We start from the raw sequence: 13,597 nt of genomic DNA, 5'->3' as shown, positions 1-13,597 counted from the left end.
CTAACTCAGATTTTGGTTCATATATAAGCCAAAGCTTTTTCATTTGTAATTTAGTTGCATAAATAACATATGTAGTTCTCATATTTATAACGATCAGTATCGTCAAAACTGTTAGTGGTGATTGAGCTCGTATCATGCGACAAATGTTTCTTGGAGTGGACTTCGGGAGATCATCCAATGTTACAAAAATTTTAGTTCGAATCCCACTTATTAAACTAAATCAATCATATTATAAGTATAATTGTACTTATCATATGAAAGGTGTATAATTCAAGAAAAATAACCAATCATATTGCAAGTATAATACACTTACTTTGTAATTGATTTGGTTCAGTCAAACTTGATTCGGGTAAGAATTTTTTGTTAATGCCTTTTAACCGATTTCTCTGCCTTTGAAAATGATGGAAACTAATTTCTCCTCATTCCTCTTTTTTTTTTTTTTTTTTTTTTTAAATTTTCCTCAATTCAACTCTCAAACCTCTTTTGCATATTGATGTCTATGACTACCAAATATGGCTATTTAACAAAATCCCATCTATTTTTCCTCTAAAAAAGGATTGCTAATGGTCAAACTAACGGAAAGTAACTAAGAACAATGATGAAAATGCAAATTTTAGGTACCCAAATTTAGTGATTTGGACAGAAGTATAGCAAAGATATCAAAAGTAAAATTATGTCTATGACATAGAATAGAAGATGTAATAGAATATTTAGATTTTGACAATAATCGATAAATTTAATATATTAATTATAAATATCAAATAGCCACACGACGAAAAAGAGCAAAAAGATGTTGTGAGTTTTACAGAATTATGCGAATCATGAAGCCCCAGTCATCATCTTCTTGAACTCTTCGAAATTAATGCAGCCATCGCCGTCGACGTCGAAGGAGCTGATCATTCCTTCGCAGTCCTTGACGGAGCACTTCTCCCCCAGATTCCGGAGCACCCCGTGCAGCTCGCTCGCCGAGATCCTCCCGTTCTTGTCCTTGTCGTACAAGTCAAACGCATCCTTCAACTCCCTGCCCTCGTCTCCGCCGCCGTAGTGGAAGGCCTTGAACTCATTCAGGTCGATGAATCCGTCGCCGTCTGTGTCCAGCTCCAACATCACGCGCTCCACCTCGTCGGCGGACATTGCGGAGCCCAGGCCGTTGAGCACGGCGCCGAGTTCCGCCGACGAAATCTTTCCATCCCCGTTGGCGTCGAACTTGTTGAAGACTTTCTCAACTTCGTCGTGTTGTTGATTCGAGTCTGAATTTCTCTCCATTACTATAACAGAACTTTGCCGACTGCTATGGGGTGGGGCAGCTTGCGGCTGGGCATTTGAAGGGGAGAAATACACGGTTTCTACGCGTGGAGTGAGAATTCAGTTTCCTATTTTACTTTTTTTTTTTATTTATCTCTTAACTTTCTATTGTCCGAACATAAGACATAATGAGTATTTTCTTAACTTTTTTGAACAAGAGAAACCAAAATTTAGGTAGGTAGGTTTCTAGGCAACTAGTCAACAGCTAAACGTGAGACGAGTCCCTTTCGAGCAGCCAGCCAACGGTTTAGTACTCAAATCTTGTCTTGGGGCTTCTTTAATTGCCGAAATTAATACTTTATGATCAAAAAATTATGGTTCAATCCCATCAACATGTGGAAATTAGTGTATTTTGATAATAATTATTTTATATGAGCTACATCCCATCAATGTGTGGGAATTAGTGTGTCTTGATAATAACTATTTTATAATTATAGTTATTGATTAATCATATATGCTTGATATTGTAATTGTGTGTGTATAAATTATTAATGAATGAAATTTATAATACAATTATAACCTTTAAATACTGAGTATGAGTTGAGTGAATGTGTGTCTTAAAAAAATAAAATATGATATAAGAATGAGTAATAAATTTTAGGGATAATTATATTTACAACCCTAATTTATGGTTTATTTATATAATTATCACAATGCTTTGTATAATTACAAAAACTATTCCTGACAGTCAAAAAATAGGTGTAGTTTGTATAATGATACTAATATTTTTAAGGGGTGTATTTATAATTTTTCAAAAAAGTAAGGGATGATTTGTGTAAGTAATATTGACATTTGGTGGGTATATGTGTAATTATCTAAAAAATAGGGATGATTTGTGTAAACAGACCATAGGTCAAGGAGTGTAAATGTAATTATCCCCAAATTTTAATCTGATTTTGATTCGGTTAAGTTGAAATTAATTATATAATAAATATATTTTTATGTATTTGATTTATAATTTAAGAGAAATCATATATAAGTATATAAAAAGTATAATAAAATTTATAACATGTCTCATTTAAATTAATGTGATCAAATTTGATCCGGAAGAATCAGGGAGTAATTTGACTTTGTGAATTTTTAGCTAATTAAATTAGTTGACGGGTCGAATTATGCACTCGACAAGAGTATGTAGGGATATATATTGTCTCTTGACGAATTCTAAAAGAAATTATAAATATAATTTACATCAATATTTTAATAAATTGAACAGTATATTCAATCCAATCGATGCATTAATATAATTAATTATGGATAATAAATTATAAATTATGACAATATACATTAAGTATGACAAATATTCATATAAAATAAGATTACACATATAATAAAATTTAAATTCATAACTTCGAACTTATTTATATGACATGAATAATAATCATTAAACTAAAATATTATTGGTTTAACCAGATTTTAATAAGTGCGGGTTAAAACTATTAAATTATTTTTTCAAATTGAGTATATCGAATTGGTCTATTTGGATTATTTAAGGGTTAGGTGGGCGGATTAAAAAAATTGAACGGCATGTTCTTATATATGTAAGTTTTTCCTTAGATATAATCCAAAAATATAATTAATATCAAAACTTCAATAAATTATCGTTTAGTTGAAATTTTATGGATATATCAATAACATTAAATTTGTTTATAAGGGTATAAAAGAATTTTTATACATAAACTATATAATAATTATGTACACCCTACCATACTATAAAACTCCTGACATTAGTATAAGTATCTCATTTATTATCTTTTACATGCATTCATTATTTATTGGCAAGACCACAAATTACTCTCTCTTTTTGAAAACTCTATAGCTGACCTATTGTCGCTAAAATCAAGGCTGAATCATATGAAAATTAATACACATGTGAAAGCATATATTTAGTCTCACCAAATGCCTTGACATGTTCACGCCCACATAGTGAGTAGGGCTAAAAACTAAATAAACTATTCGATATTCGACTGAAATCGATCAATAAAAGCTAATTTGAATTCGATTTGTTATATTTTACAAATATTTTTGTTCTGAAAGCTTTCGAACTCGATTCGATTAGTACAAAAAATAATAAAATATACTTGAAAATATCGAATTGCTCGAGCTCAATTCATGTTTGAATCAATAAAAGCTCATTTAAGCTTTGATTGTATCAATATACAAACACAATTTTTTTGAATTTCGATATTAATTCAAACAAATTTGAACAATAATATATTCGACTTAATTTGAAATACTTATTGCCTCATCATGAACATGACAACGTTGAATATTAACTACTAAATCATAACTATGGGTGATGTTATATACTTGTACTTAAGGAGATGTAGTGACGTATTTTGAAGGGTTGGGGAAGTTTATCATGTTAGAGTGGAGTGGAAGAAAGGAAAAGCAACTAGGGGTTGTGATCGTCAATGCCATACTGTTGGGAATTTATCCCTTCTGTAAAAGCCCCAAAAATAGAACCTAATCAATTACAAAATTGAGGATTTTTCAGACCCTTAATAATATAAACTATCTTACAAATGAATATTAAAAGAATAATAATAGTACAATCGAATATTAAAATAAAGCAGTAAAACGGCTCAGGGAGCCGAGATCCGACGAGACAAGACACGGCCACAAAGGTCGGGAACCAATCTCACGGTTGCTCCATATTTTCACCAAGAAAAACGTTAGGATCGTCCACAAAGAGCCAACCACTTAAAAATATCGCAAAGATCTCAAAACTCACTCGATTTTTGCTTCTTTTTCTTGTCTATTTTTCTTGGATCAGGGGAAATTTATACCGTAGAAATAGAGTGAGAGGGGGTGATTTTGGGAAGTGATTGCATTTTCAAAATCATTGAAAATGAAGAAAAAGAAAAAACAAAGAACAAGAGAGAGGGAGAGGGTTGCTGTCACGGCCAAGAATGAGAGAGAGAGAGAGAGAGAGAGAGAATTGCAGAAAATAAGAATGAGGGTAGCTTTTAGGGGTTTCTAATGGACTGGGTCGGGTAGGGCTATTGGGTCGGGTTTTTTTACTGGGTTGGATAGTGGGCTGGTTTTTGTTAGTGGGTCTAGCAGATTTGGTGGAAAAAAGAGCCATGCCAGTGAGATATGATGATGGATGTTGAGCTTATCTCAAATTTGGTCGTGGACCATAAAATTATTTAATATATATTGTGGTAGTGTGTGGGCCAGCACAGAGTTCACTTGAAAAGGAATCCATTTTGATTCCTACTTCATATATCATCTTCTTTTTTTTTTAATTTAAACCAGCCAGGGTTACTTCATATATCATCTAATATATTTAATGTATAAAATATGATTTAAATTAATGAACACTTTATATCTATATTTATACAATTATATTAAGCTTAAATTCCTTAAAATTATTTATTTGGTGAGTAAAATCCAGAATTCCGAAATGCCCTCATATTGAATATTTAAAAAGAAAAAAAACGGCATAAAAAGATTAAAAAAAGTAAAAAAATCTCCCCACCAGTGATAAGTCATGACTGCAACAGTTTAGGGTTGAATCTTGAATATGTGCTATATAACTAGCGTGTTGAATGGAGTGTAAATGAGTCGAGCTCGAGCAGAGCTCAAAAATAAAAATATATATAAAAAAATCAAAAATAAAATGAAAAAACTCGTTAGAATAGAGAATATTGAACTCGAGTCGAGCTCAAAATCGAGCCGACTCACAAAACTCGCAAGCAGGCTCGGCTCGTTTGCCACCCTTAGCGTGTTGTTGAAACACACACACACATTTTTTCTCAATGTTTGTATGCTATTAGTTGCCTCTGATTTTTGCAAAGACGAACCTGATGGTTCTAGCCTATGTCCCAACGGAGCTTGGAAGTTCGATGGGCAGCAGACGTTGGAGAGGGTAGAACTTAGCGAACGCCCTGAACAGAGCTGCACTTGCTTTTCTGATATAACATATTTGACAAGAACGTAAGTTAAGAAGCTTTTGGAATTCAACTAGGAAGCCGTAAGTGGAAAATCACATAGGCTTGCACTTGCTTTCCAGATACAAATATGAAAAATTACATGAATTGATCTGTTAACAAGTATTCACACTCCATTTTTTTTTTATGATTCATATGAATAATGTTACATTATTTAATTGAAGAAAATATTTATTATTTTAGAATTTTAAAAAAAATAATTTTAAACAATCATATATTTTTGTTCAATTATCAGCTAATAACCTCTATGATATATGCGTTGACCATATATATATATATATAGATTCCGTTGTTTATTCAAATTTGAGCACTATATAATCCTTTTGTCCATTGAAATATTCTGAAAATGATAAAACAAATGTGTAATCAATTGGTTGTTCGGATTAAATATCACCAACAACAATTTATTAGATGTCGACGTATCGAGAGATTCTGATTCTGTTTTTCATTATTGATGGAGCATCAAATGATGTATGTGTAGTGGATAGTTCTTTGTTGTCAGTTTAATTGTGGAAGTAGAGATTATATGATCATGATGTGAATAAAAAGTTGTTTGTTCAAATGGGTCCAACTTAAAATTTTTTACCCAAGTTCTTGCAAGTGTTGGAAAAGATATTTGTAAAAAATATGTTAGCATTCCGACGATTAAGTCAATAAACAATAAACATGATAATGAATATGAAAAACATAATTGCATAGTAAAATAAGAGCATGTATAAACACGTATAAGAATTTTTTGTGTGCCAATGTCAAAGCAGCGTTACCCTTCGCAAAGCGGTACGAGGCCCATTTATAGCGGATACCTCATCCATTTGAGAGGGGTCTATTAGAATAAGTGACAGAAAAGTTAATAGATTGGTTTTTTGTAATCTATTTAAGCAATTATTTCGTTTGTAATAGCATTGGATTATGAATAAACGAGATAAATTGGCAGATGTCGTCGTTGTGCTTATTTACTTTATGCTTTAATTGTTTCTCGCAACAATCTTCTCAGACAAAATAGAACAATTAGGGTGTTTGAGTTGTGTATTGAATGGTGACTATGAAACTTAATGGAAGAAGGTCAGTAATAAACGGATAATTCTCAAAGAGGGTCTAAGTGGAATTTTGAAAATTTTTTTAAAAAAATGTAATTTCACATTTTTAAAAGGAACCTAAATATAATTAGTACTATTAAATAATAGGAAGCATGTCACATTCAATGCCAGTACAATATAAATTCTAGGGATCATTGCACTTTTGATCCCACAAGATAGACCTCTTCTTATTTTTTATCCCGAACTTTACGGGGTCAACACTTTAGACCTCAAAACCCTAATTCTTTACTGGTGTTAGTCCCAAGACGTTAGTTTTTACGAAAACAGCATATGAATAGTCATGTCGTTCCCTAACTATATTTTGAGCCAAAAAAAATGTTGTTGATGTTGGTTGATGAATTTTGGAGGGAAATCTGGCCCCAAAAAAACCTTACCCTCCCTCTTGCCAATATATACATCCACAAATTCACCAATTAAGGTAGAAAAAATCTACTACAAAAATTTGTATTTTTTTCCCTCTGTACTAAAAATCGAGCTACTAAAAATATGTCACAATCCTCTCAAAATACTCCCAATATTGAATGCTATTGTCGTAAAGGTGCTCATTTGAAGACCTCTTGGACAATGTGAATAGCAAATGGTTGTCAACCAAATATGAAGGTGCTTTCAGAATAGATCCTAAAAGAAATGTGAAGAGTTTCAGAAATAATGTAATTAAAGAACTTAGTGTCATGTATCAAAAAATCAAGAACATAGAGCAAATAAAAAACAATTGAAAAAATTGAAGGCAAAGCTGAAGATCAATTTGATATTTTGTGGGACTATGCATCAGAATTAAGAAGCAGTAATCCTGAGTCCACAGTAATGATGGTAATGATAGATTGGGATGATGGTATTGGTAGAGAAAGTTTTCTAAATTCTATGTGTGCTTTGATGCTTTGAAGCAAAGGTTTTTATTTGGCTGTAGACCTGTGATAGTGGTGATGGGTGTTATCTAAAGGGTACCTATGGAGTTGTTCTGCTAATAGCAGTTTCTATTGACCCAAATAATAACTTTTACACTTTGGCTCATGTTGTGCTTTCTGGAGATACTAGGAAAACATACCAATGGTTTTTGGAATTGTTAAAGGATGATTTGCATATTATGAGGGATGACACATACACTTTTATGAGTGACAAGCAAAAAGGATTGATTCTTGCATTTGAGTGTGTGTTCCTTGGCAAAGATAATAGATTCTGTATGAGGTACTTACATGTCAACATGAAAACTGTTGGATTTAGAGGGTTAACTTTCAAGAAAGGGTTGTCAAATGCTGCAAAAGCAACAATAGTGAATGAATTTAATTTCAAAATAGAGGAATTGGCTAAATTAGATCCCAAAGTGGTTGAGTGGCTGAGTGAAAAGGCTCCAGCACATCGGAGCATGGCTCATTTTAATTATTTTCCAAAGTATGATATATTGTTAAACAAAATGTTGCACTTACTGCAAGACTTTTGGGGGATGTTTTGGCACATTTTGATTTTGTAAAGTGGTAGTATTTGGTAAGTTTTAAGCATGTAAAGTTGCACTTTACAACATATTTCAGTAATGATCAAAATCAATTCATTTGAGTATATTTTCTGTTTTTTTGCAATTCAATGCTTGTGCGATTCTAGTTTCTATTTTTATTGCTTCAAGACTTATGCTTACACATTTAAACACAACATAAACTAAATTTACTTACAAAAAAGACATCCATTATTCTTTTGACACATAATTAACCATTACGAAAAGGTCATCTAGTAATATATAAAAACATCAAATAATACATAATAATATAATTGTTCAAACTACCAACATACATAACAACAGAAAAAAAAAATCTGATCATTACAGAAATCAAAATTCGATTACTTCGACGCAATTGTCGAATTTTTTCTTCTTGCAAATTCAGTCGGCGCAACAATCCAGGAATTACTACTGTAGCTCTTACGCACATTGATGGATCAAATCACATAAAAACATCCACATCCACATCCACCTCTACCTCTCCTCGAAGAAACTATAAAACCTTCTACCCGGATTGTCACTTGTCCATGAGATCTTCAAATGAGCAGTTTTGCCATAATAGCATTCAATATTTGAAGCATTTTGAGATATTTGTGACATCTTTTGGTCTATTTCTCTCAAGATTAAGGTGAAAATAGTGCTTGTAGGTTATTTACATATATAAATAACAAAAAAATATTTTTTCGCCCCTTTTTTTTCCTCCAAAAAACTGAACACAAGCTTGATCTTCTATTTTTATTTTTTGCTAGCTACCAGTTGACTAACGGCACGTAACTTGTCACGTGCCGTTTTCGCTAATTGTTAACAGAACATGAGCACTTCTGTTAAAAAAAAATAGGATTTTGGACCAAAAATGTTAAACACGTGAAGCTCGAAACCAAAAGTAAGAAGAACCCTATCTAGTGGAACCAAAAATGAGATTCTGCCCGCTAAGAAATAACACTTGATATCCCATATTATGCCCAAAGCAAGGGTCAAAAACCATAGCATCCACTAAACCAAATTGTGCTAATAAGGACAAGCAAAATAGGTCCTGAAACAACTCAAAGGCTTGCAACCAAACTGCCAAAAACATGGGATTGCGCTCCTAATAGTATGTGTCAAGACAAAATAATTATAGCAAAACCAAAAAGTGTTTATCCATCCAAAACTACTGCTGCACTTAATTACACCCAAAACCCTCATTTTTTCTTCACCCAAAACCCTCACTTTTCTTCACCACTTTGTTCTTTTTTGTTACGGCAACTACTGCACTTAAGTTTGTCATGATGACAAATTTCTTCCCTCATTTTCTGTTGGCTCAAAAAACGGTCAGCTAATGGCATGCTATTCACGTGCTGCTTCCGTTAAAAACTAATGCGCCCAACTAACGCCATCAAAAATTAAGGTTTTGAGGTCTAAAGTGTCGATCTCATAAAGTTTGGGACCAAAAATGGGAAGAGGATATGGGACCAAAAGTACAATTATCCCTAAATTCTATAAGTGATATAATTTTATCCCTATATTTGGTTTATGCAAGTAAAATGCATCTTCATTTATTTAGCACCAACCACAATTGTAGACGTATAAAAAATATTAAATTCTTTTCTTCTAATAGCTTAAGTGTTTTCAAAATTGTTTTCTTCTACTTTTATGCTTCTCCACTCACTAATGCCTTAATCTTTTTTTTTTATAATTAACTTGTTCAACAAAATATTGTTAATAGACAATGAGCTTGCTTCATAGGTAAAATTAAGTCCTCACAAAACTTTAATAAAATATTGTGGTTCGAGTATGAATAATATATCTTTTGTTAATAGTATATTTTTTATTTATTTATCCCGTTTGAATGTAAAGATTGATTTGAATTTTTAATGTATTGAATTAATTTTTGAATTTAGACATTAAATGAGGTAATAAATTGCATATTATAAAATATTAAAAAAAATGTCAATAATTAATGCCCACGTTATCGTGCATTATTTGAACATGACAGCATTGTACTATTTCCAGGAACATGGATCACTTCACATGCCCACTAAATACATAAATCAAACAAACACGGACAAATACAGTCTACTATGATTCAGCCAAATTACAACAGCGAAAGTCAATCTACACTTGTTCAAATTAAATCCTCTGCACTCTTTTAACTTGGCAAAAAATAATCGATGCCATTCTTCCATGTTATGGAAAAAAATGCAGAGCTATACAATCACAACAGCTATCAGTTCTATACAAAAATCAAACACTGTTAAATTCTAAGGTTAATGTTTCATTTCTTGGAAAAAAGACCTACAACAAAGAGCTCGACCGGAAAAACAATCGAAATCTATGCAATGAAAAAGCCCGAGGATAACCAATAACCGAGGCAGAAGATTTCAAAAGTTACAGTGGTGTCACCGGGAGTACAGGTAATCGTCGTCCTCAAGCTCAACTCCCAGCATGGCCAATGCAAAGTGGCTCTTCATCTCGCTCTTTGTTCGTTGCAACTGAGGGTAACATTCAATCACAGTGCTGTTTGCTGGCAAGATAACCTTCTTTCTGCTTAAGCCTCTGGTCTCATCTCCTCTCAGTATCCTGATGATCTCGCTCATCTCGGGCCTGCGGGACTCCTCGTTGTTTATGCAGGCAGTTGCTGCTCGAACCATACGGGTTACCTGAGTTGAGTTCTTTGGGTGGAATTTTAGACGTGGATCAAGCAGTTTTTCCAGGCCTCCTTGTTGTAGTAGTGGCTTTGCCTGGAAAGAACAAGAATGAAAGTTTGTGTTTAAGACTCGATTTTTGTCTAAAAGTAAATGTGGTATTAACAAGAAAGTCTAGCTCCAACCGGTTCAACATAGGCCAAGCCAATCAAATGGCCAATGAATCACAGTTGCAATGTGATTGATGAGAAGTATAAGGAGAGCATCATTCATATGAATTTTACTGGTATAATAGCACTTGACATGTTAGTACTTCATTCTGATCAGACCTGATCTGGAAAGAATTAATCTAATATAGACAACCAGGGGCTTTCAGCATCGTACTATATTGTCTGCTTAAAAATAGTCGGGACTGATCCATTCACTTAATACTCAGGTTCGAAGACTAACATCCGCACAGGTCCTAGTGACTGCTAGGTAGAAAAACTGCTGAGCTAACCAAGTTCCCTATTTCTAACTGGCGTCTTAAGAAATTTAGTTGCGAGGAAATTTATATTATCTATAGAGAAAAAGAGTCACTGATTTGGATTATTAGCGAAGTTACCCGCTGCTCGATGAGTTAACATATACAATTCGAAATTAATGATCTTCAGTTGGAACAGAGTGAGTAAGGCTTAATATACCACGGAATGTGAAATCAGGACGAATTGAGCTGCAGAAGGAGAAACGAATTAGAAGGAAATGAGGCAGAAATTAAAGCAGTGACCTACCCACAAAACCAGATTTTCTTCTCCTGGTCCTCTTTTTGACTCAATTGGCTTCCTGCCGGTTATTAGTTCCAAGAGCACGACCCCGAAGGCATAAACATCAGTTTTATCGGATACTTTACCGTGCTGGAAATATTCAGGAGCCAAGTACCTGTAAGATTCAAACAAACCAGAAAAGAACAATCTTGGTTAATTCTTGAACAAAAACACATGGTACTATATGATTCTTGCACATAAAAGTTAAAGAGATCATACCCAAATGTGCCTTTAACAGTCTTGCAAAGGAATGGAATTGATGGTGCAGGAGTCCATGATGCTAATCCGAAGTCACATAACTGTACAAATAACCACATAAATAAATACTGCATAAAGCCAATGCATCTATAGGAAATTTTGTTGAAATTGCACGAGAAAATCTTGTTCTTTTCCTCACCTTGGGTGTCTTTTTTGAAGAAAGAAGGATGTTTGAGGGCTTAATGTCCCTATGAACAACGCATCTTTCCGTTCCGTTATGCAAATACTCAATTGCCTCGGCAATTCCCAAGGCAACCTTATACCGGGCCGACCAAGGAAGTGCAGGGCCACCCTTCACTCCCCTCTTCTTCTCTGCACATGAACATTCATCTTAGGCTACTAAAAACTTCATAAATCACTGAATCATGCCTCTACAGTAGATGTCAAGAATGAAACGGACTAATACCGTGCAAGAATCGCTCTAGGCTTCCACCGGAAACATACTTGTAGACCAAAAACAAGCCCTCCTCAGCATCAATGCAAAATCCCACCAGGGGAACGATGTGCCGATTATGCAGAGAACTAGCAATCATCAATTCCCTACAAAACGCCTTTGATGATTCCTTGTCTTCTTTATCCAACCTCTTAATTGCCACTGCAGTTCTTCGAAATCCCACTCTTCCTCTAAACACACAGCTCAATGCTCCTCTTCCCAAAACTCTACCTACTCATTGCAACACAATCATACACAGAGAAAATCGAGACCAAATACCCACACACACAAGACTCGATTTTCATGCAAAATTTCAGAAGAATTAATAGAAACCGTATGATAAGAGTACCTTTAGAGAAATTTCTTGTGGCAGAGAAAATTTCTGAGTAGCTGAACCGAATCAAAGAGTGTGCAACAGGAGAAATACTCCTCTCCAGTGATTCAATTCTCCTCCATTTCAGCTCTTTAGACTTAGAATCAGTCAAGAAACCATTGTCCAAATTCACCATCAAGACAGTAGCAGAAGAACAGCTGCTTTTTACGGCCATCGACTCGAGCTCAACTTGAGAGCACAAACTGAACCTGAAAGAAGAGTGAACCGAGTGTGGCTCCTCCGCGCCACAGCCACCAGACTCGGCCAGCAGCCAGGCCTTATTGTGCTCCAAATTGTGGCCACCGCAGTTACCCTCCTTCTCCTCATTCTTGCCGGAGCTCCGGCGCCGGCGGTGGGGAATGACGCAACCCAAACCAAAATCCCAGATCATTTTGTACAGTAAAGACTTGAACTTTACTTCGAAATCATCAAATTCATAGTTCTCACAGTACTCATGATCATCAGTAGGGCCTAGAGCTGGCGCTTTGGAGGAAAACGAGGCGTGGAGAGGCTCTATAGAGTTGGTGCAACTATTTCTTGAAAACCCCATTCTTGATATGATTATGAATCACCAAAAGCGAACACACAGAAACCCAGATACCAAAAGGCAAGAAAGCATAAAGAAAAGGTGAAAAAAGAGAAAAAGTTGAAGCAACTTTGCTTGAAAGCAGAGGAGAGAATTCACTCCTCAAGAGTGAAAAGATAAAAAAGGAGAGAGAGTCTTGGGAAAATGGATGCCGAATTGCATAAACAAATACTTTTATGCACGAAAACGAAAAACCCGTCTGGAAATCAGTGATTATATTAATGGGAGAAGGTGAGAGATGGTCCCAAGAATCAAAACAAGACCCACCCAGATCAGTGAATTAGATGACAAGTAGGCTACTGTGTCAATGACATTATACTAAGAGCAAGAAAAGTGTGAAATGATGAAGAAAATTGGAAATGGGAGGGGTGGGGTGGGGTGGGGGGGGAGGGGGAGGTTGAGATTGTTGGTGGACAAAGACGACAAGAACCCACAAGAATACTGCAATTCTTGCATAGAAAATGAGAAGCAGACAATAAAAAAGTGGGGAGTAGGAGGGACAAAGGGGGGGAGGAGATGCTTGTGGCTCACTGATTGCTTGAAATTAATGGAGTTCACATTATCTGGACAAGATTATAGTATGGGTGGTGATGGAAAAGGGGAGTTCTGGGGTTTTTAATGAGGATCTTGGTATGATTAAAGAATAATTCAATGCAGCAAGAACCAGAACAAAGAT

The 13,597-nt window shown here is 34.6% G+C and overlaps 2 protein-coding genes across 2 annotated transcripts; both read right to left on the bottom strand.

Annotated features, from left to right (window-relative positions):
- LOC105158542 (probable calcium-binding protein CML18) lies at window positions 667-1,372 on the bottom strand. Its single transcript, XM_011075325.2, has one exon. It carries the CDS (start codon window positions 1,264-1,266, stop codon window positions 820-822), a length of 447 nt encoding a protein of 148 aa, XP_011073627.1. The 5' UTR covers window positions 1,267-1,372; the 3' UTR covers window positions 667-819.
- LOC105158541 (probable serine/threonine-protein kinase PBL25) lies at window positions 9,934-13,266 on the bottom strand. Its single transcript, XM_011075324.2, has 6 exons — window positions 12,312-13,266; window positions 11,936-12,193; window positions 11,669-11,841; window positions 11,491-11,570; window positions 11,239-11,386; window positions 9,934-10,564 (listed from the first exon to the last, which is right to left on the bottom strand). The coding sequence occupies exons 1-6, from the start codon at window positions 12,883-12,885 to the stop codon at window positions 10,223-10,225; spliced, it is 1,575 nt and encodes a 524-aa protein (XP_011073626.1). The 5' UTR covers window positions 12,886-13,266; the 3' UTR covers window positions 9,934-10,222.

The sequence above is a fragment of the Sesamum indicum genome, linkage group LG3 (genome assembly GCF_000512975.1).
Source record: "Sesamum indicum cultivar Zhongzhi No. 13 linkage group LG3, S_indicum_v1.0, whole genome shotgun sequence".
Classification (NCBI taxonomy): domain Eukaryota; kingdom Viridiplantae; phylum Streptophyta; class Magnoliopsida; order Lamiales; family Pedaliaceae; genus Sesamum; species Sesamum indicum.
This window is presented reverse-complemented; position numbering and strand designations above follow the sequence as displayed.

What these genes read in the sequence shown, in the direction of transcription:
- LOC105158542 (XM_011075325.2), bottom strand. Translation starts at nt 1,266, where the DNA reads ATGGAGAGAAATTCAGACTCGAATCAACAACACGACGAAGTTGAGAAA.
- LOC105158541 (XM_011075324.2), bottom strand. Translation starts at nt 12,885, where the DNA reads ATGGGGTTTTCAAGAAATAGTTGCACCAACTCTATAGAGCCTCTCCAC. An exon ending in CTTCAAAAAAGACACCCAAG is followed by an intron (nt 11,571 to 11,668) that starts GTGAGGAAAAGA and finishes TTATTTGTACAG; the next exon opens with TTATGTGACTTCGGATTAGC. An exon ending in AAGAAAATCTGGTTTTGTGG is followed by an intron (nt 10,565 to 11,238) that starts GTAGGTCACTGC and finishes TGTTCTTTCCAG; the next exon opens with GCAAAGCCACTACTACAACA.